Here is a 20,477-nt window from a genome sequence, read left to right as displayed (position 1 = left end):
AATTAATGGAGTGTATGCACTATTTGACTTTGTAACAAATATGGAATATAATTACGAATAGTATAACTCAACCGATCAGATTCTAGATTTATTTAATAGAGATTACCGGTTCGAGTTTCATAAATCTCAGGGTCACTGAAAGCTTATATATTCGTTAATTTCAGAGCTTGTGAAATTAATTGAGATACGCACAAGTTGGTTCGAATATTTATATTAATAATAATTAAAAAAAAAGTAATAGAATGGTAGGTGGGCTGCAATAGAATAAGTAATCCACCAAATATAGCTGCATGGTTTTCATAATTTCCCATTAATGACACTTTAGAGACCGAATATAAGATGATGTAATTGAGATTTGACCCACGAAAACTATAAAGAAATCGATACAATATGCAGAGGCATGTGATGAAATTAGTTTTCGTCGAGCTTTTTCCTCGAAATTTCTTGTGCCGAAGTTGATAGGGAGGGTACGTGCTTGTTCATGAACCTTTTTAATTATAGTGTAAAACAAGGTGGTGGTGGTAATTAATATCTTATATTAGCTGACAAATTATTTAAAATGCTAAACTTTAACCGAACCTTCTCTTAAAATAATGTTATGCCAAGACTTCAATGTAGTTAATGTTTTTGCCACGAGTTTCATTTCCTTCCGAGAACGACGAAGAGTTCTCCTAATTAAAGGAATATTATTTGCTGGCCAAGAACGACGAATAGTTCTCCTAATTAGAGGAATATTATTTGCTGATGAATGGTGATGGACGGCAGTGTTGCAAAATGACAATATTTTTCATATGCGCCAAAAAATATTTATGTTTATGTTCCAGTTTATCAAACGGCATTGGATCTTATTGGAATGCGATACGGGACGGTTTGAGAGTTTGATGAAGGTTATTTTTTAAAATATTTTTTATTTGAAAATATATTAAAATAATATTTTTTTTATTTAATTTTTTTTATATTTAATATCAGCACATTAAAACGATCAAAAAACATATAAAAAAATAATTTGAAGTTAAAAAAAAATTAAAAGCGGTACTGAACCGCAATGCCAAACATGGTCATATTATCGAAACTCAAAAAGTAAAGAAATTTGACTATTTTATGGCTATAGATGACCACTTTATCAATAAGTTTGTGCTAGTGAACAAAACTGTCAAAACATCCGGGTGAGATTTTGAATATCTAAAGATTCAACGGTATGTGTAATGATATAGTCGCTACTTACAGGGAAAATAGTTTCTAAGAACTCCTAAAATTTTTTAAGTTTGATCCAACAATTGGATAAGACCGAACCTCCTTTAGAACATAAATCTATCTTACTAGTCCATAAATATATCTGCTAAAATATTTATTAAATCTATTTAGAACAGATCATGGTAGATATATATTTATCTGCATAGGATCACCTATTGGCTGCATGCATGGTGGATTTCGTGGTCTTGCGCCATCTTTGTTTTTTGTTCTGCCAGAGCAAATAATTGTCGTCAAGGCGTATAATGTAAAGGATTATAAGATCGGACGAATACTTGAGAGAGCCACAACAACAATTGAGTTCGATATAGTAATCTCTAGTCTTTAGCACATGCTATAGAACACGAATTACATTAACAGAGTGAAGGCTTCTACAAGTCCCCGGGTTTCATGTCGTCAACACATTTATGTATGAAGCTGTAAGCCTTCAAAAGATTCAATTCAGAATCCTGTTACACTGCTAACATGTTTTTAAGAATAAATGAAGGATCCTAGGAAGACATGAACATGGTTACACTAGGAGCCTGTCAGCATTTGAACAACTAAAATTTATCAGGATTATTATAAAAATCACCATGCGAATACGCAATTTCTTGCGCGCGCTACTTGGATTACTAAGGCTTGCAAAAGCTACTGGATTACAGAAGCAAGAAAGGGGATATGAGCCGAGGTGCTCGACTAGAGCTAAATGAACTTTACAGATAAAGAAACTGGCACGAGTGGTAATAACTCCTCAGTTTAAGCTTCAGCTTATTTATGGGCAGAACTAACAAATATTCAAAGCTTTGTCCCTCATAATTTCTTGTTTAGAGTTTCAAGTCTAAACAGATAAATAAGATTCTCCCGCCCAAATAATCAGTCTTTCCAAGCAGATCTCAAAATTCTAGTAAATATTAATACAAACCCTAACACAACTCAATAAAAATTCAATCACGCTACAAAACTCTCACAAAGTACAAATATATAATGACTGCATTTAAAGCGTGTCCTGCTCATTCAGATTACAAGCTGTTCGTCGTTGTCGTTGTCCTCCTCCTCATCATACCCAACACCCAAGTTAAGACACCCCGGAAGCTGCAGCTGCAACGTACATGCCTGGGTCCTGATTTGGTGGCATAGCATATCCATATCCAGCATATCCTTGCCCTCCAAAATACCCCCCATGCCACTGATTACCATGATCCCCTCTCCACTGTCAAACCCACAATTGTTGTTCAAAAAATCAATTTGTAAAGGAAAAAACAGTAGCTGGTGAACTCGGTAATTAACATGTGATGTTGAGAGAGATTTTTATTACAGCTATTACAAGACAACAAAAAATTCGATTCTCAACTCAGAGAAATAATTGAAGTAATAACACAAAGAGAATAGGAAGCTGGAGGTAGGTAACCATCCATGCAAATGTCCTTTAAGGAATTTAAATAAGGGTTTGAGTTGGAGCATGGAGGCATTTCTCCAGGTTTGCATATGCCATGCAGGGAAAGGATATATCTAATGCTATCCTATCAACAACCTAAACCATCATTCAAGCAGCAGCTTATCACCGCATGCATAGCAGAAATCAAGTTACATGTCCTTAAAAAGAAGGGAGAGGAAAGGGACTGGTCAGGTCCTAATAGTAAAATTAGACAGCCAAGGATGGAACTCCTTTGTACAGCAGATCAAGTCTATTTTATGTTGAAAAAACCTTACCTGCTTGTTTGCCGGAGTGCGACCCCAGGAAAGGCGAACTGTCTGCTTGCCAATTGTTGTTCCATTCAAACTCTGCAGTGCATCCTCAGCATTCTTTCTGTGATCAGAGATAGGAGAGTGGATCATTGTAGTTACAGAAATCAAAATAATCTGCTATTGTTATCTACCATCACAAAGACTTGAAACATCATTCCTGGTGATGACAACAACGTAAACAAAAAATCAGTCCAGCATGGAAACTCAGAAAAGGTTACCTATTAGCAAATTGTACAAATGCACATCCTTTTCCAACTGGTATTTTCACAGAGACAACTTCACCGAATTGAGAAAACGGCTGCCTGAGATCCTCATCAGTGACATCAGAGTCGATTCCTCCCACAAATATCTGCCATGTTGCATGAATTAGGAAATTCACAGGATTGGATAAAATGTGTGCAGCACAATAGAACTAAACTCACAGTTGTATTGTTAGAGTCACCATCAGATTGTGATCCTTGGGCCATCGCACCATTTGATGCATGTCCACCAGCCAAAACTAAAGCTAATAAACAAAAACATAGATAACTTCATATTATAAACCAATCCCAGAGCATAAAACATATGGAAGTCATCGCATTCATCAAATAGTCAGCAAGTTAAAGGAAACTGGCCTAGAAAGTTCATCATTAGAGAGCTACAAAATCAGAGAAATAAGAGTAATATCTCCAAAGAACAAACACCAACAGCGCACACAAAATAGCATGGTCCAACTTAGAAGCCCATGTCTATGGCAAAGTGATGCATAAAGCTTCAAGATGGAAGAAATTTTTCAAGAAAGGCTACCCATCAAAAACCCAATCTTTGCAAAGGCCATCATTCTTAAAACCTGAAACACTTCCATGCATGGTTCCACCTATTTTCCAATAAAAAAGGAGAAAATATTCACAATATTACGTTTCAAAACATTCTGGTATTTTGCATCCTCAATGACAGCACCATGAAACCCAAAATTCATTGGAAAACCATAATGTCTAGTCATGTCCAAGGGATACAAATTTCAGGATGGAAGCGAGACACTACTGTTACAAAGTGCCTCGGGAAACAAGCTATACACACACACACACACTAACAAAACTAAATGGTATGAGATTGATTCGCAAGGGACATTGTGAATATGGCTCATGCACAAGGAACAGCTGTTAACAGATTGTTTGTAAACATGAACTCTAAGCATAATAATTAGTACAATGAGCAGGGCAGGGAAGCAATAAATCGTAAGATGCAATAAATGTAGAGCCTAAAACAATACAAAAGGAAAGGAAAGAAACGAAGAAAGAAACCATCAGAGTGAAAATTGCATGTTAAAAACTACTAGAAGAAGAAACACATCATGAGTATCTGGCTGTTTAACCAGAAGGTAAAAAACAAAGGAGCAAGGAATACAACCATCAAACATGTAGTGAAATGAAAGATGATGATAAGGCATAATGAAATTGTTTAAATCCCCTTTCAACTCCAAACTCCAAACACTAATTGAACTAACCCAACCACAACAACTTCACCAAACAAGCAAATAAAGCACAAAATGAGAAGGGTATGGGAGTGAGATGGTATAAAATAAGAGCAGGGACTGCACATATTAGGTTATGGCCCCTGCACCTAGAGGAATTCTATTCTAACCACAAACAAGTTTATGGCCCCTGATGACGAAGGATTCTACCAATAAACATCAAGCACGATATGTTCACATGCACTCAAGCATTCAGAATAAAGTCTCTTTTGTGGGACAAAATTGCACTTATGCAAACAATTGAAACACAATTTACAGCATGGTAATTAAACAAAACTAGATAAACACCAACCAAAATTAGTAACCAAATTGGAAAATTGCACGTGCACATGCATAAGCACAAACCAATTTTTGACAGAATTGAAAACAAGTGAAAGCTATCAGATTTCAGGTCCCTAAAGCTAGTAGCATCATATCATACCTTGTGAAGAATACTGCTGTTGATATGCAGATGGCTTTTTAGGGGTCGCAACTCCTATCCGCATAGGCCTACTTGAGCAAAAAGCACCATTCATCTCCATCATGGCCCTTGTCTTCTCATTTTCATCACCAAACCTAACAAAACCATAACCTTTTGAACGGCCAGTATTAGAATCAATGACAACCTTTGCTCCCTTGACGGATGGATATTTTCCAGCAAAGGTTTCCTGCAACATTGAATCGGTCACATCTGCAGCCAAATCACCAACAAATATAGATAGATCAGAACCAGGATCTGCTCGCCTTTCACCGGCAAAACTTGCCCAGTTGAGACGAAAAGGTTGTTCTGTATTTGGCATCATAGAGCCACTATAGCTCTGCAAGACTTTCTCAGCTGCTGCACGGGAATAAAACTCAACGAATCCATACCCTTCCAGTTGACCAGTTTGCTTATTGCGGATAATCTTTACAGATGATACCTACAGATTTATTGACATCAGCATCAGAAAGTAGGAATACAATCATGGATTATTCAGATAAATTTTTGTTCAGATAAAAAAAGGCTGCATAGAATCTTCTTGTGCAAAAACAACAGATTATTAGATGAAGCATCTTCAGCGATTGAAACTGAGTGTTCATCGTGCAGTTAAAGACAGACCAATGCACAAAAAAACACGATGAATGCTAGACACTTTTCAGTCTTAAAGTAGCAATGGAAGTATTCAAACTGAGTTATAATCTCACCCCTGCTTTGCATGGGAGAGTAGAGTGCACTGCATTCAAATTGAAATCTAAGTCACTTGAGCATCAGAGCAAATCCATCTCAGGGAATGGTTGATGCATGTCAATAATTACAAGAGATCAAGAAGATGAGTGCAAACTGAGAATAACAACATATCTCTTAAAGTTAATTCTTCTTTCACAAAAGAAAAGATTCTTTCCTCTATAATAGCCAAGGAAATTTCAATTCCTCCTTCAGGTTCCGTGTAAAAACAACACTGCAATAGTTGGTGCAGCACAAAACTGCAACTAGCATCTTCATATTTGGATTTAAGCAATTTGAGGCGGATTCCCTCCATTTCTAAAAATATAAAGTTGACGATCTTTAATGCAGCTTAGATTACAAAGCATTTTAAAAATTTAAAGCGTTTTTATATAATATCAGATCACAAAACCAAATCAGATCAACAATCTCCAACATGATTTGATAAATTTAGTACATTTCAATTATGCTTTTAATGAAGCTGGTCTTTAAGTCATGCTAATCAAGCCCACATCATTAATGAATTTATAATTTCAAAACAAAACAAGCTACTCTTCAACTTAAATCACCAGAAACAAAAGAAGTTAAAACAAAAAAGGAAATCTTTTTATCACTGAAATCCTGGAAAGTAACTAACTTTAAGCCCATAAAAGATCTTAAACCTCATATTCATTAAAAAAAAAAAAACAAAGAATAAATCCCGTATACACCCACAAGCCAAATATAAATAAAAAGAAAAATAGACTGAAACAGCAAAAAGCTTAAATCTGTATACCTCTCCGGTATGAGAGAAGCAATTGTGCAAGTAAGCCTCGTCCATCCAATGAAGCAAGTCACCAACCCATATAGTTTTAGCCTCCTCGTTAGATCCCTGTTGCTGTAGTTGTTTTTGCTGCTTTTGATGATACTGCTGCTGCTTATTTTGATACTGTTGGTGTTGGTGTTGTTGTTGTTGATAGTAAGCCATGTAATGGTGATGTTGTTGATGAGGATACATCATCATCTGCTGCTGCATCATCGCCATAGCAGCTGCTGGATACTGCATAGCTGCCATCCATTGTTGCTGCTGCTGCATGTGTGGGACCCACTGTTGTTGATGAGGATGTTGAGGTTGGTGTTGTGGAGATGGGTTCTGATCAGGACCGTTGCCTTGCTGCATCTTGATCTGAATATGATTAGTCAATCTCCCCCCTCTCCTCCTCCTCCTTCTTCCAGTACTACCACTACTCTCAAAGCAAGTAACCTTGTTTTTGTTTACTTTTGGAGAGAGAGTCTGCGTGTGAAAGGAGAGGAGAGGAGAGACGAGGGAGGCTGAAAGAGGAAGAGAGAGGGTTGCGAAGTTTAGATTTAAAGGGAGGCGCTCCGTGGATCTATCTGCTTTGGAGTGCAACAGTGCGAGCGTGTGTTGTGTCCGTGTTGGGTTTTCTTTCCGTCTTCTGGGAAAGCCTCATGTTACAAGTTAGCCCCCCAATTATATAGAGAAATTTGATTGAGTCCCTGAAAGAAACACTTAGCATGTAAACAAAATAAAAGCGTAAGAACTTTCAATCTCTTACATTCCTTGTCACATAACTCTCTGCATAAAAATACCTTAAATTAGATTCTAAGAATTTCAATTAATTCGAGTCTTTGGGACTTCCATGAGAATAAAAACTATTGAGGGACTAAATTGAGGTCCTGAATTAGTTTAGGGATTGATAATAACCGGATGTTTGCCTTCTTTTCGATGAGTCCTACTAGGGGTTTAAGGCCTCGGGTGCAGCGATTGATTGCCGTCCATGACGTGTGGGACCCATGCACTGGTGGGCGCGTTTTGCTGACATGGACGGTTGGATGCAACTTGTGAGATGGTGGCAATTTATTCTATTCGTTTGGTGAGCTGATTTTAGTTTTTTAAGTGAGGTAAAAGGGAAGTTGTTTTCTTTCATAGATCTGAAACTCTTGAACCAAAATCAACATCTTGTAACACTTTAAGGATTGCCGTACCATATATTTTTTTTAAATAATTCCTTTTAGATTTATTTTTTATTTTTGATACTAGAATGTTGAAACACTAAAAAAAATACTTTTGAAAAAACAAATAAAAATACCTTTATTTATTGAGAGACGCTGCTATATTCCTGTAAAGGTGAGAATACAAGTTCGATCTCTAGAAAGCGTATTTATTGGGAGGAGCAGCCATAAATCCAGAACAAAACTAGTCTCACTCTTTAAAATAGTATAAAGATACCCAGATAAAAAAAAAACCACTATTTATTGCAAACATCTTTTTTTATTTTCTTACAAAAATATAAAGATCTATTTGACTCTTCTTTTTTTTTCAAAATATTGTGAGAGTCTATTTGACTTAATCTTGCAATCTACTCCATATTTGATATTTGATATTGACATGGTCAAATGCTACATTGTACTATCTATCACTAACAAGAAAAATTAATGTTTAAGTCAGGGAGGGGAGAGAGAGAGAGAGAGAGAGAGAGAGAGAGAGAGAGGATGATCTCACTAACAAGTTTAATTAGTAGTGAAACTTCTTAAATTTTGAGAAATTAAGATGAGCTAATAATTGTATGGAATGGTTGGTGCAGTTGACGTGTCTCTGTTATGCTTTCCTTCCTGGACTGGAAACCTTTGACTTTCTCATATGGCAGTCCGGTCAAAACGGGGCCGTGTGGGCTCTATCTCTCTTTCTGGTCAAACCTGAATAGGCCCGACTGCGTGACTTTGAAGAGTTCTGTGTTCTTTCTTTGAACAGAAAGCTGTAACAGAATCTAAGCATGGCCCAATGTACAAGGCAAATTTCATGAGTGTATTTATTTTTATTTTTTAAAAAACAATTTAAATTTATTTTATTTTTTTATTTCTTCAAATTAATTTTTTTTATATTTTAAAATCATTTTGATAGGCTGAAGTCAAAAATAAATTTTAAAAAATAAAAAAAATACTACTTTAATGCATTTAAATTTCTAAACAAAAAACACTTTAAAAAACAATAAGTACCACATTATCACAGATAGACTCTCAATACTAAAATGCAAAGTGCTTTTTAAAAATATTTTTTACTTGAAAATATTTTAAAATAATTTTTTAAAATTTTTTAATATTAACATATCGAAATTATTAAAAAAATATTAAAAAAAATATCAATTTTATAACATAAACCTACATAAATACAAAGTGCAAAAAAAAAAAAAAATAGTTACATTGACCTATAAGTGATGGCTTGACGTAATTTATGCGCACATGCTCATAAACTACAGTGTCCAGGTATCATCCGGAAATTGGCCGAGGCCACACGACAAGTAAGGACAAGACGCAGCTGCTGTGCTATCAAATTGTGCGCGTGAGGAATTAAGGTTGAATTATTTTTTATAAAAATTTGAATTTTTTATTTTTATTTTTTATTATAATAATGTTAAAAAAAATTTAAAAATAAAAAAAAATTATTTTAACATATTTTTTTAAAAAAATTAATTTATATAGAGGCTTACCCTAGCTTGTGCCGTCCAGTCCAGTCCCGTTTTCTCTCGGTCCTTTCTTTTTTAATATATCAGTTTTCGCCTGATGATAACTAGAATAATTCAAAACAAAGTCAAGGCCCGGATTTTTTTTATTTAAAAAAAAAAAAAAGAGAGGAGAAAAGAAAGGAAAGAAAAATGTCGTAGCTCATCCAGGCTCTCCAGCCAGTAGCAAGCAGCAACACATCTGCTTCCTTGAGCTACCTGCGGGAACCATTTCACCTTAGGATCCTGCTTCTGCAGCATGAAGCATGCCATTATAAGAAAACGAAGGTAGTAGAAAAAAAGGCAGGCAGAAAATATAACACCTACCTTGTTCCTTCATCTGCTTGAAAATTAAACACAGCTCAAACATCTAAATGTTCAGTATTTGCAATCACCTTGAATGTCTCCACAGAGGTGCCCGGTGCCCCTCTGAATGAAATCAAATAAAAACCACTTGACTGAACTGATCATACAGCATAAGGAATAAACAAAAAATATTGAGCAACAAGTTATACTTGTTAATATCTTCATTCTACTTATACCCGTCTGCCTTCATAGGTAGTACAAATTATACCAACTTCTCAATTCAGAAGATCGGTAGCCTTCTGTATACTCTTGCCAAGAGATTCTACATGAAGATCTTCCGGTGGTTATGTTGTCTTTCTAGTCCGTATAAACACATTGATGCACAGACAAGAAAAGGTAAGGTCAAACTGCAACTTACATTGCTTGACTTTAATACAAGAGTTCTCCCAAAGCGAAAAGATAAAAAAGAATAAATGGAATATTAAATTGGTGAGAAAAATGTTGGAATAAGAAATTGAGAACTGTAATGCCCATGCTGCAGCCAAAATTGAAAAGCCAGCAGGCCCTCGTCCTGTAACAGGTAGAGGGACGAGATGTTAGATGGTAGAGCGTGCTATGCACATCATTACAGTGGCTCTACTTTCAGTAGTCTCCACTTAGGAGGCTTTCATAGTGCGTTCCTTTCAGAGACTTTTGGACTTCGTCCCAGTTCTCAACATAGTTCAATAGGGATCCTTTGTGTATCTTTACTTGATGACTCTTAAGTTCTCTTCGTGGAACCTTTAGAAAATCTTGAACATCTAATAATTTCTGCAGAGTAAAAGAGAAACTAGTTACTTTTTCTGTTTTGAATGTTTTTAGCCACATAGTAGAACCGAACCCACATTTAAGGGCACTGACCAGTAGAAAGGAGTTGTAAACAAAACATTCAAATAGTTCAGCTTACCGTGCGGTTCTTGACTACATCTTCATAGTAAAGAATAATGTGCCTTGCACTCTTAAAGTACTCTAAGGCTTTGGCAGTTGTGTCTTCTACTTGCTTCAGACTGGGTATCAGCAAAGTTGTATTGATCAAAGACTTGTATTTCGCTAGTATCTCTGCCTGAGACCATCAGTTGTTGTAAGATAGCACACATACAGAAACTTTGAGAGGGAGGGGCAGAGAGAGAGAGTAACCTCACGAGGCGAATGAACATGGGACTTATGGGTTCCATTCAGTGGCTTCACATCTCGATCATAAGAATTTGCAAGTATAGAAATCATCCTGCGTAACAGATTTCTCCTGAAGAGAAAAATAGCTGAAACACCTCTGGTTTTGAAGTACTCCACTATTTCTTCATGGTGTCGCATCACACCCTACATCAATTGTTATGATGAAGAACGTGAGAAGTGCAACATGAGATAAAATAAAACTAAATGTAGATAACCCATTATTAGCATACCAAATGCCCATGTAGCAAAATTTGAAGTTACGAGGTGCAAGCTTTTGGTAACATTACATATGCTAATAAATTTGTGAAACCTCTGTAAAGAAACCTATTATTTTGCTCATCACCTTGATAGAGCCTAGAAAGCGGCATAGTAACAGATCAATGCTGTTCAATCTTATCTGCTTCAAAATGTGTTACGAACTTGGATTTGGAACACAGCATGATAACAGATAACTGTTGTTCAGGCTGAACTGCTCCAAAATGTGTTACAAATTATATTGTTGAGTGTTTTAATATCGAATCAGTTCACAGATCAATAGAAGCTTCCATTTCCCACATTGAGAGGTTTTTTCAGGCAATACAAGCTGTTTCAATAAATGGTCCCATACTGCCTTTGAAAAGAGGCGTTACACCTCAAAAAATTATAATAACTGATACTTAAAACAGCCTTCATACAGTAAAATAATAATAGCATACTTCCAGAAGCTTTAGCCTGCATTCAGTGAGGGAGACGAAAAGGGAAACTTAAAGCTGCCTCAACTTTTCTGTCATTCAAAACTAAGAAGGGAAGCATATGTATCAAGTTCATAAAAATTTCCTTCCAAAATAGGTGATATTTTAAGGAAATCTCAAAGCAAGTAAAACGCAAAAATTCAAGCAAAGGGTGCGCAATGTATTAACAACATTTTATCAAAAAGCTTTAGATCGAAACCAATGAGATACTGGATTGCTATCAAAATGCATTTTCTAGGTCTTAATGCACGAAGAAAATCATGGATGAGAAATGAGGAGGTAGTCACTACCACATGCAATCCCATATTATAACTCCAAATTTTGTGAGAGGGCTCTCGTACTTCTCTGCTAAGATGATGCTAGATGTTACTAATGTACGTAAGTGTCTGCTCTACCCGCACATGTACTGAAATGAATGTTTTCCGCACTCATCTGAAACTAACACATACTGGTAATGAAAAATAGCAGGAAACCAACAAACATTTCAAGGATAGCACTTTCACCTGATTAAGCATCCACTTCAGGCCAACTGCCGCAGTACACTCATTCTTGGAAGCACTGCTTGACCAATCCAGATTATAAATTTTATCGAGAGTCTCCGTAATCGTCGAAACATTACTCCTCCTAACTTTAACAGAGAAAATCTCTCCATTTGAGCTTATGTTAGTATGATTATTTAACAATGTCTCAAACCATCCACTCCCAGATCTCTGCATTGACAGAATAGCAAAATACCGCACAGGATTGCACTTGCATTCAGCCCTGCAACGCCAAAAAAATCCCATCACTAATAAAGCCCACGCAAAACCCAAATTCAGCGTCAGCGCATGTAAGTCTTACCTGCTATAAGTTTTCGGCCGCGGGTAGTGCACATAAGGGATTTCCCAAGGTTCAATATTAGGTTCCGGACATGGCCTTTCAATCACTTCAACATTTAAAAATCCAGGATTTGTTCGAATGCCAATTTGCTTAAGACAAATTGAACATATATACACACCACAAACCATCGCAAACACCAAAACAACCATCCTTAACGCTAATGGCGACTTCTTAGGAGCCTTTATAATAAAAGAATCCTGCCATTCATAGATTAATTCGCAAATTACCTACACATTAGAAATTCACTAAAAAAACCACAGTTTAATGCATCAAGAATTTAATAACCAACTCTGATTTAGCTCTATAACCGATGCCAACATGGGTAAAGGTATAAATAAAGAAAAAACAAGAGATGGGTATTAATGGAAACGTCAAAGTAAAAGCTTGAGAGCGATTTTTCTTTTCTTTTTTTGATCTAGTAAAGCTAGGAAAGCTATAGTTACTATCGAAAGAAAGTATCCCTTTTTATCTCATTCTACAATTTAATTAAGAAATTAAATAAAAGCTGGGTCTTGCTTTGCTTCTATGCTAAGGCAAATTAAAAGAAGCAAAATCCACAAAGACAGGAAGATCATAATGTTAAATAAACAAAGCCCAGATCCTAAAAACATCACAAGAACACATTTTATATTACTTATATAATATACGACAGCAAATTTAAAAAAAAAAAAAAAGGAGAAGAGAAAGAACCTTGGAGAAGAAGAAGAAGAAGCAGAGATCGTCAGCCATGAGGTTTTTTTTTTTATTGAGAGATTAAAAGGGAAGAAGAGGACGTAAAGGCATTTGGCGGCAGCTTTCTTCCTTCTTAATTTTTTTCAAAGTCCAGCTAGAGCAAGAAAAGGAAAAGGAAAGGATTACGGGCTTTTTCTCGTGAAGAACACAATGATAATTGTATATCATTTTTTTATATCTAAAAAAGAGTTATTATTTATTATTTCTACGGATTTGGATTTGGATTTGGATTTGGATTTAACAAAGATTTTCCGGTAATCTGAAATGCGGGTGCTATGATTGTTGCCACCTGGGAAGGCAAAAGCAAGACGGAGAAGGCAAAATGGTCACGAAGCGAGTTTTGTTGAGGAATGGGTGAATAATGAAATTTGCTGGGTTGATTAATTTAAACAAGACAGGTGGGTGTGGGATTAGGCTTTTTGACTTGTGTAGTGTGGAGTGTGGACCTTTGCTTTGAAAATAATTCAGTAAAGAATCTTACTTTAATCATTCCAGAGAACGAACTGAAGATTTGGAAGGAGAAATCTTCTTTGTTTATCTTTTCGTTTTTTTTATTTTACAGATCCACTTTCCATGCAAACAAAGTTTTAAAAACAGCTTTCTGGTTTCAGGTTCGAGTCATGTAATTGCTTATATAATGGCTACTGGAGACTTATATAGTTGTTAACTTCAGGGTCCGTGGCATTAGTCGAGATACGTGCAAGCTGGCCCGAAAATTCACGTTAAACTAAACAAAAAAAATTTAAAAACAACAAAAAAATAATAAGAATCACTTTGATTCTATCGATATAAAAGGAGGTTATTTAATTGCAGCATGTCTTACGTGTGAAGGGTTTTTTTTCTCATTTATTTTCATGGGTTAAGTTGCATGGCATAATCTACAAACCACCTTAGCATATGTGAGCCATAAATAAATTGCTTACGTTTGTGCTTGAATCCATTGCGACATTTTGGGTCTTCTTTTTTAAAATTAGCACAATGAACTTAAAGTTTTAGCGGAATAATATCATTTGAAAAAAATTTAATGATATAATACACTTTAACATTATTATGTCTTGGAAACATGACATTTAGTAAACATCACTATTAAGAAACATGATAAGATAGATATCGCGCTTCTAAATTACGATATCAATTAAAATTTAAGCTCACCCCAAATTAAAGACACTTACATAATAAACACCCCTCTCTCTCTCTTAAAACATATCAGACACACTCCCAATCTCTCTAAAAACCCATCAAATACTTTTATTTTGCCATTTAAAAAAAAAACAAAAATCCAACTCATCCTAGTCTCTAAACATCCTAGGACATGTTTTGGGTTCAAAATTGACCGTTCCTTTTATTGTTGGTAAAATACTACATTGCTATGAATTTGTGTTTAACTTAGTTGAATTGAAATAATTGCTTAGGTTTAATTTAGGGTTTATGGTGAATTAATGTTAAATTAGTTAAGAATATCATAAATTAGGGTTGATTTGATATATTTGAAGATGAGAATAAGTTAAATTAATTACGAATTAATTATTTAAATTAGTTATGTGTTGAGTTTAATTTATGTTAAGTTGTCGAATAAGAGATTTTGTGTGTATTGTTAGAATCAACTAATAATGTAATTAACTACGCTTGATGATTTCATGAAAGGGAGCATGAATGCGATAGAATCATGATGAAATACATGTTTCATTGAATTGTTGATAACCTGATAAATTTGGTATTTTCTTTGAATTATATTAATTTACTATGAACTTGGGTTTGAGTTAATGCAATAGAGCGTGAAAATATAAATTAGATTTTGTATCATGAATTATTTTTAATTTATAGTAAATTTTCTTTAACATTAAATTTTAGAAATTTGATTGTATTCGATATGAATTTTGCCATTTAGTGTGAGGGTAATACCATTTAGTTACAATTGCATCCAATTGACTAGATCCCGATTTGTTTGTTTTTTTACAAAATATCTTATAACATATTTATGTTATGTCATTATAGTGACAATATTGTCTATGATGTGAACAATTGTATCACATATAATGGAGGGGGTAGTTTGTTGTTAAATGGTAATTTAGGCATATCATATGTTGAAATGAAAGAAAACATTTATCATGGACTTGTGTGAAGTTATAATGATATTGATGTTGAAATAACTTGAATGTATCAGATTGGTGAACATCAATATTATCCTATACCGATTGTGTGTGATGGTATTTTTAAGACAATAATTGATTTTTTCATCCAAAGTGGTTTGAACATGATGTTATTGTATGTGAGTAGTCAATCAAATCTTATGTGTCCCAACTTCATATGAACTTTGCCTTAGCCTCTTGTTTTGGAGCTGTTTTGGGTTAATTGTTTGCATTGACATGTTAGCTTGTCATCTTTAGCAAATAATCTAGTGTTAAAACGCATCAATAACACGTTTTCATGCATTTAGATTATAGGGTTCTTTCGACTACTCAAACACATTTTGATCAAATTGTGACTTTTGAGTGTTAATCGAAAAAAATAGATGCTTGATTCTTGATCTATGCATGATTGAGAACAAAACCTTTACCTTAATTGTATGAAAACTTGTATGGTTTGTGATTTGTGTTTGCTGAATTTCAATTTGAATGTCCGTCGTGTTCTTTATGTTCTTGGTGTTTGATATGTTTTTGTCAAAAAGATTTTATGTTTTTGTGTTTTTTTTTAGTTTAATCTATTTTTGGTTTAATTGTTTGTTTTGCTTCAGTTTTCGGGTCAAATCATGGTTTTTGGTTTTATTTAAGGTTGAACCAATGTTTTCTAATCTACCTGATTGGTTTTGTTTTGAGTCAGATACTAATGCTTTGTTTGATTAGTTACTGTTTGTTATTGAGGAATTCTTGGCCTAAGGGGTTGTTAGACAAACACACCCTAAGGGGTTGTTAGGCCTATTTTAATAGTTTTATTTTGAATAAAAATGGTTTTTTATCAAACAGACCCCAAAAAAATTCCTAAAAATTCTAAAAAACATTCAATGACCAATTTAAAACTATATGGGGGGGTCCTTTGCATATTTTTCCAGTAATTTTATTTAATATCTGGACTGTAGACTTACACTGTAAGATGCTAACGTAGTATTAAAATACTCGTTTTTCGTAGAAATCTCAAAGATTTCCAAAATTTCTGAAAAAAATTTCTCGTTTCAAAAATAAAAAAATGTATTTTATTTGGTATGTATTTGGCCAAGTCTCTCAAAAGATAAAACTTATATTTTTCTATATATATATATATATATATATATATAAGGCATAATTTAGCATTTTTTATATATACACAAAAACTCAAAAAATATTTTTGCATGTATTTTTGGATTTAATAGCCTGTTTATTGAATTCATGAGAACTTAACCAATATTTCAATGACCACTAAAAATTTTAATTCATAAAAATTAATGGTCAACATTCAGGTATAAATGTTGGACCTACAAGTACGCTAGCATTTAAATACCAGAAATTGAATTGAAAATTCTCAAAATTATTTTGTATATTCACTAATTTAATTGGGAGTATTTTTCATTACAACTTACAAGTTGTGGAAAATTCTTTTGTCTTTCAGAATAGATGAACCCTGTCAGGGCACCTATATGAATTTTCCTCACAAGAATTTATTTGGGCATACGAACCCATAATGAATTCGAAACGTCAGATTTATTCATGAGAATAAATCTTTATTCTAAGCCATAGATGAATCATCGGTTAGGAACCCATTGATGCATTTAAGCCACATATAGATCATACAATGCATCTTATCTCAAGTAAGAAGTGTTAGGGGTGCTAATACATTTTATAGCCATAATCAATCTCTTACCCTAGAATTTCATATAAGATCAGTTCATTTAAGTCTCTTAGTGACTTTGAATCAAACAACTAGGTAGCAACTCTTTGATCTCGACACCGCAACGCCGCGCGCGCACGTGCGGTAACTATGGTAATGGAAACCCTTAATCACAGTACATGCCTACCAGACCCGCCAACACTTTTGTCCTGCGGTTGCAGGATCAACATTGATTAGAGGATGTATTCGCCAACATTGTAAGAATTTTTAATTTTAATATAATTTTAATTTATGTTTAATTTACATATCATTAAAGGTATTATTTTATATTTAATTTATGTTTATTTTACTTATCATTAAAGGTATTATATATGTATGTAGGTATAATTTAAATTATTATGCAGGATTAAACCACTATTTATTGTTGGACACATAGACGAATGAGACTAGATGAGCGGGTCCAACCATATATGTTTCAAGCAGGTTTTTTTTTTGTATATTAGTTGTCTAGAGCACATCAAGCTTGACCATGGCTTGATCCATGCACTAATTGATCCAGTTGTTTGAATCGGTCGACCAATTCGCATAACAACTATGATTTTTTCAATTTTTTCTTCCAAATATATCTTATGCATGAAAATATATATCTTTTTCCAACTTGTAGACTAAAAAACAAACTACAATTAAAATATCTAAAATTTACTATTCACACATAAGCTTACCTCTGTTTTTCAGTGTCAATCGGTCTGCTGGTTTAACTGACTAATGTGAAGCGGTTGACCAATTTGCCAGGGAACTTGGATTATAAATGATGTCGCGGTTGAGAATCGCAACATTTAATCAAATATCGTGTTTCTAAATCACGATAAATGTACAATTGATTTGTGGTTCACAATTGTGATATTTAATCAAATATCATGTTTTTGAACCGAGACATTAATAAAATGTCACAGTTTTAAACCGTTGACAAATTTAAAATTGAAATCACGGTTCAACCGCGATATTTAATCAAACTTCGCGTTTCTTAACCACGCGATATTAATAAAACTAGTACATTGGCATATACCCCGCAACGGGTCAATATTAATTTTTTTAGAAATGTAAAAAAAAATATTAAGAGTATAGAGAATGTTTTCAGCCTCTTGAGTCTGGTGGTCATGCCAGATCTAATGGACGTGGGTCTAGAGGCCATGTCAAACCCAAGTTACTCTGGTCTGGCGGCCATGCCAAACCCAAGAGTCTTTGGTCTAGGATCACGCCAGACCCAAGGGAGTTGGGTTTGGCAGCCATTTCAAACCAAGAGCGTTGGGTCGCCACACCCAAGTCCCTTGGGTCTGGCGGCATCACACCAGACCCAAGAACTTTGGGTCTGGGATCATGCCTGACTCAAGAGACATGGGTCTGGGAGCTATACCAAACCCAACAACTTTTCAAATAAAAAATAAAACAAACGCCTCTATGATCCTCTTAACATCTATATTGTAATCTACAGTGCAATACTTTATATACATGTTATCAACACAATGATTTTTCTATACCTCTATGGTTCTCTTAACATCTACTGTGTGGTTTCCAATGTAAATATTCTATGTACATAGTACCAGTACAATAACTTTTCCATATGTTTTAAAGTATAGTATAATGTTACGGTTCTAAACAGTTACTTCCTCGAATTATGCTATTTTGTCTAAACTCTTTGATCATGTGATAATTCATTTTTTTATTTGCATTTTGTATGCTAAAATGCCAATTTATCCCAGATTTTGTGACGGAGTCAGACGTGAGCATATCGAGACGCTTCCAGATAATAAATTAATGTGTTCCTGCTTGGTGTCAACCAATTAATTAAAGTAGATGAAAAGATTATAGCTTGTTTATTCTAATTACATGTTGAAAAACATTTCTTAGACAAAATCAGAATACTTCTTCGTGAGCATTTTTGGCAATTTGAAGTCAGTTTACAATCTCAACAATTTCTTATTTGACAAATAACGAGAATGTGTTCCATGGATACACAACCTTTTTGTGCCTTTTGACTTATTGAACATAAACTCACCATTACCTTTCAAATTTAAAATTTATAGTTACAAAACCCTAAAAACATTTTGCTTTATGTTCCTTCTATGCTCGGTTCTTCAACTGTCGACCTTGAGTAGATAAATTTTCTTTTTTAAGTTTCACAATATTTCAATAAATCTCAAGTAAACATGGGCAAGAAAAGAATAGCTCGAAAGCTCCCAAAAACATCTCCAAGTTGTTACAAGAAAGCAGACAGAGAAGTCTTCAAAATAAAAATATTAGGTCTCTACGGGTCTTTTTTTGTTTCTAGGAAAAGGATAAATAAGGGTCACTGATATTCTTGGTCCTGTTTTCGAAAAGGAGCTTGGGGAGGAATGAGACTAGCCGAGAAAGGGGTTCCATTCAATTTCCCTTTTGATTTGAGAATTCTAAAGTCTGATAAGCCCAATAAAGCGTGGCAAGTGCAGAGGAGCGAGTATTTTGGTACGTTATCCAAGTTAATTTTTTTTTTTAATAACACACGTAGAAAATAAACCGAATCAAGAAGAGTCAAAATAAACTAAGAAGAGTTAAAATAAAAAGAGTCAAAATAAACTGAATCAACCTGTCAATGAATGGATAAATTGTTGATTTTTCTGTTTCAACCAATCCTTAACATAAATCAGCAATTGATGACATATTCTTTAACTTTGAATGATTGGGTACATCAAGCTCATAATGCTGCAACTGAAGTTTCAAATGAATTTTTTCTTGGTCAGGAAAATCTTCAGGATAAAACTTGTCAACAAGTAAGCATATATCTTCAACATTGAATAATTTATAGTTATTTTTAGGATCTAAAACTGTGCTCAACTTAAGAAGCTCGATCTCCTGCTCATTGAATCTATTATTTATCTCTTGCAATTGTTGATCAATGATAGCTGTAAATATATCAACTTGGTAGTGATGCTCAATTGCACCTAATTTTTTTTACGGCGAGAATGTCCCACACTAGAAAAACAAGTATCCATATCATGAACTTCAATATCTTGATGCTTACAAAATGATGTCATTTCTTCTAAAAGAGTTTCCCAACCATCATCTCTTAACTTCTAAATTAAAGTCTTTGTGATAGTCACCAAATGCATAGCATTTAAAATGTTTTGAGATTTTTGTTGTAGGGTTTGGCAAAGCACATTAGTAATTCCCATAACATTCTTCATTATATGTAAGATAAAAAAAAAAGTTGGTAAAACTAGCAGATCCGAGCAAAAAAAACAAAAAGAAGCAAATATAATATAATTATAAAAAAGACCTCATCAAATTTTTAACAAACATCCCAAAACAAAACAAAAATAAATTTTAAGTTTAGGGTTAGCGATGCTCAATTACCTTGTTTTGTTTGATGAAAGAAGAATTAATTGGTGGTGCTATGCTTCAATGTTTCATTCGCGATTTGTATTTTTATTTCTATATTTTGCCTTTTATATTAAGGCTGCAGCGAGAGAAACATAACAAAATCCATTCAGTTAAAATATTTATTTATAACTTCATATTTTTTTCTTTCCACGTAGATAGTTTTAAAGTTAAAGGATAACAAATATATTTACTATTAGAAGGCCCACCTATTTAAAATAAAAAAA

The 20,477-nt window shown here is 34.2% G+C and overlaps 2 protein-coding genes across 2 annotated transcripts; both read right to left on the bottom strand.

The window, feature by feature from the left end:
• Positions 1-1,971: 1,971 nt before the first annotated feature.
• Positions 1,972-7,053, bottom strand: LOC18097813 (polyadenylate-binding protein RBP47). Its single transcript, XM_006384375.3, has 6 exons — positions 6,451-7,053; positions 4,914-5,391; positions 3,402-3,484; positions 3,198-3,328; positions 2,944-3,040; positions 1,972-2,443 (listed from the first exon to the last, which is right to left on the bottom strand). The coding sequence occupies exons 1-6, from the start codon at positions 6,832-6,834 to the stop codon at positions 2,309-2,311; spliced, it is 1,308 nt and encodes a 435-aa protein (XP_006384437.1). The 5' UTR covers positions 6,835-7,053; the 3' UTR covers positions 1,972-2,308.
• A 2,606-nt stretch (positions 7,054-9,659) lies between these two features.
• On the bottom strand, positions 9,660-13,421 carry LOC18097812 (uncharacterized). Its single transcript, XM_006384374.3, has 6 exons — positions 12,994-13,421; positions 12,265-12,500; positions 11,928-12,186; positions 10,658-10,837; positions 10,428-10,583; positions 9,660-10,291 (listed from the first exon to the last, which is right to left on the bottom strand). The coding sequence occupies exons 1-6, from the start codon at positions 13,030-13,032 to the stop codon at positions 10,124-10,126; spliced, it is 1,038 nt and encodes a 345-aa protein (XP_006384436.2). The 5' UTR covers positions 13,033-13,421; the 3' UTR covers positions 9,660-10,123.
• Positions 13,422-20,477: the final 7,056 nt, after the last annotated feature.

Source organism: Populus trichocarpa, chromosome 4 (assembly GCF_000002775.5).
Source record: "Populus trichocarpa isolate Nisqually-1 chromosome 4, P.trichocarpa_v4.1, whole genome shotgun sequence".
In the NCBI taxonomy this organism is placed as follows: domain Eukaryota; kingdom Viridiplantae; phylum Streptophyta; class Magnoliopsida; order Malpighiales; family Salicaceae; genus Populus; species Populus trichocarpa.
This window is presented reverse-complemented; position numbering and strand designations above follow the sequence as displayed.

Excerpts from the sequence above, each read along its gene's own strand:
- LOC18097812 (XM_006384374.3), bottom strand. The coding sequence starts at position 13,032 with ATGGCTGACGATCTCTGCTTCTTCTTCTTCTTCTCCAAG. Across the intron at positions 12,187-12,264 it reads CGGCCGAAAACTTATAGCAG|GGCTGAATGCAAGTGCAATC; the intron begins GTAAGACTTACA and ends TTGGCGTTGCAG. Across the intron at positions 10,838-11,927 it reads TGAAGTGGATGCTTAATCAG|GGTGTGATGCGACACCATGA; the intron begins GTGAAAGTGCTA and ends CAATTGATGTAG.
- LOC18097813 (XM_006384375.3), bottom strand. The coding sequence starts at position 6,834 with ATGCAGCAAGGCAACGGTCCTGATCAGAACCCATCTCCACAACACCAA. Across the intron at positions 3,485-4,913 it reads ACAGCAGTATTCTTCACAAG|CTTTAGTTTTGGCTGGTGGA; the intron begins GTATGATATGAT and ends TTTGTTTATTAG. Across the intron at positions 3,329-3,401 it reads GTGACTCTAACAATACAACT|ATATTTGTGGGAGGAATCGA; the intron begins GTGAGTTTAGTT and ends GCAACATGGCAG.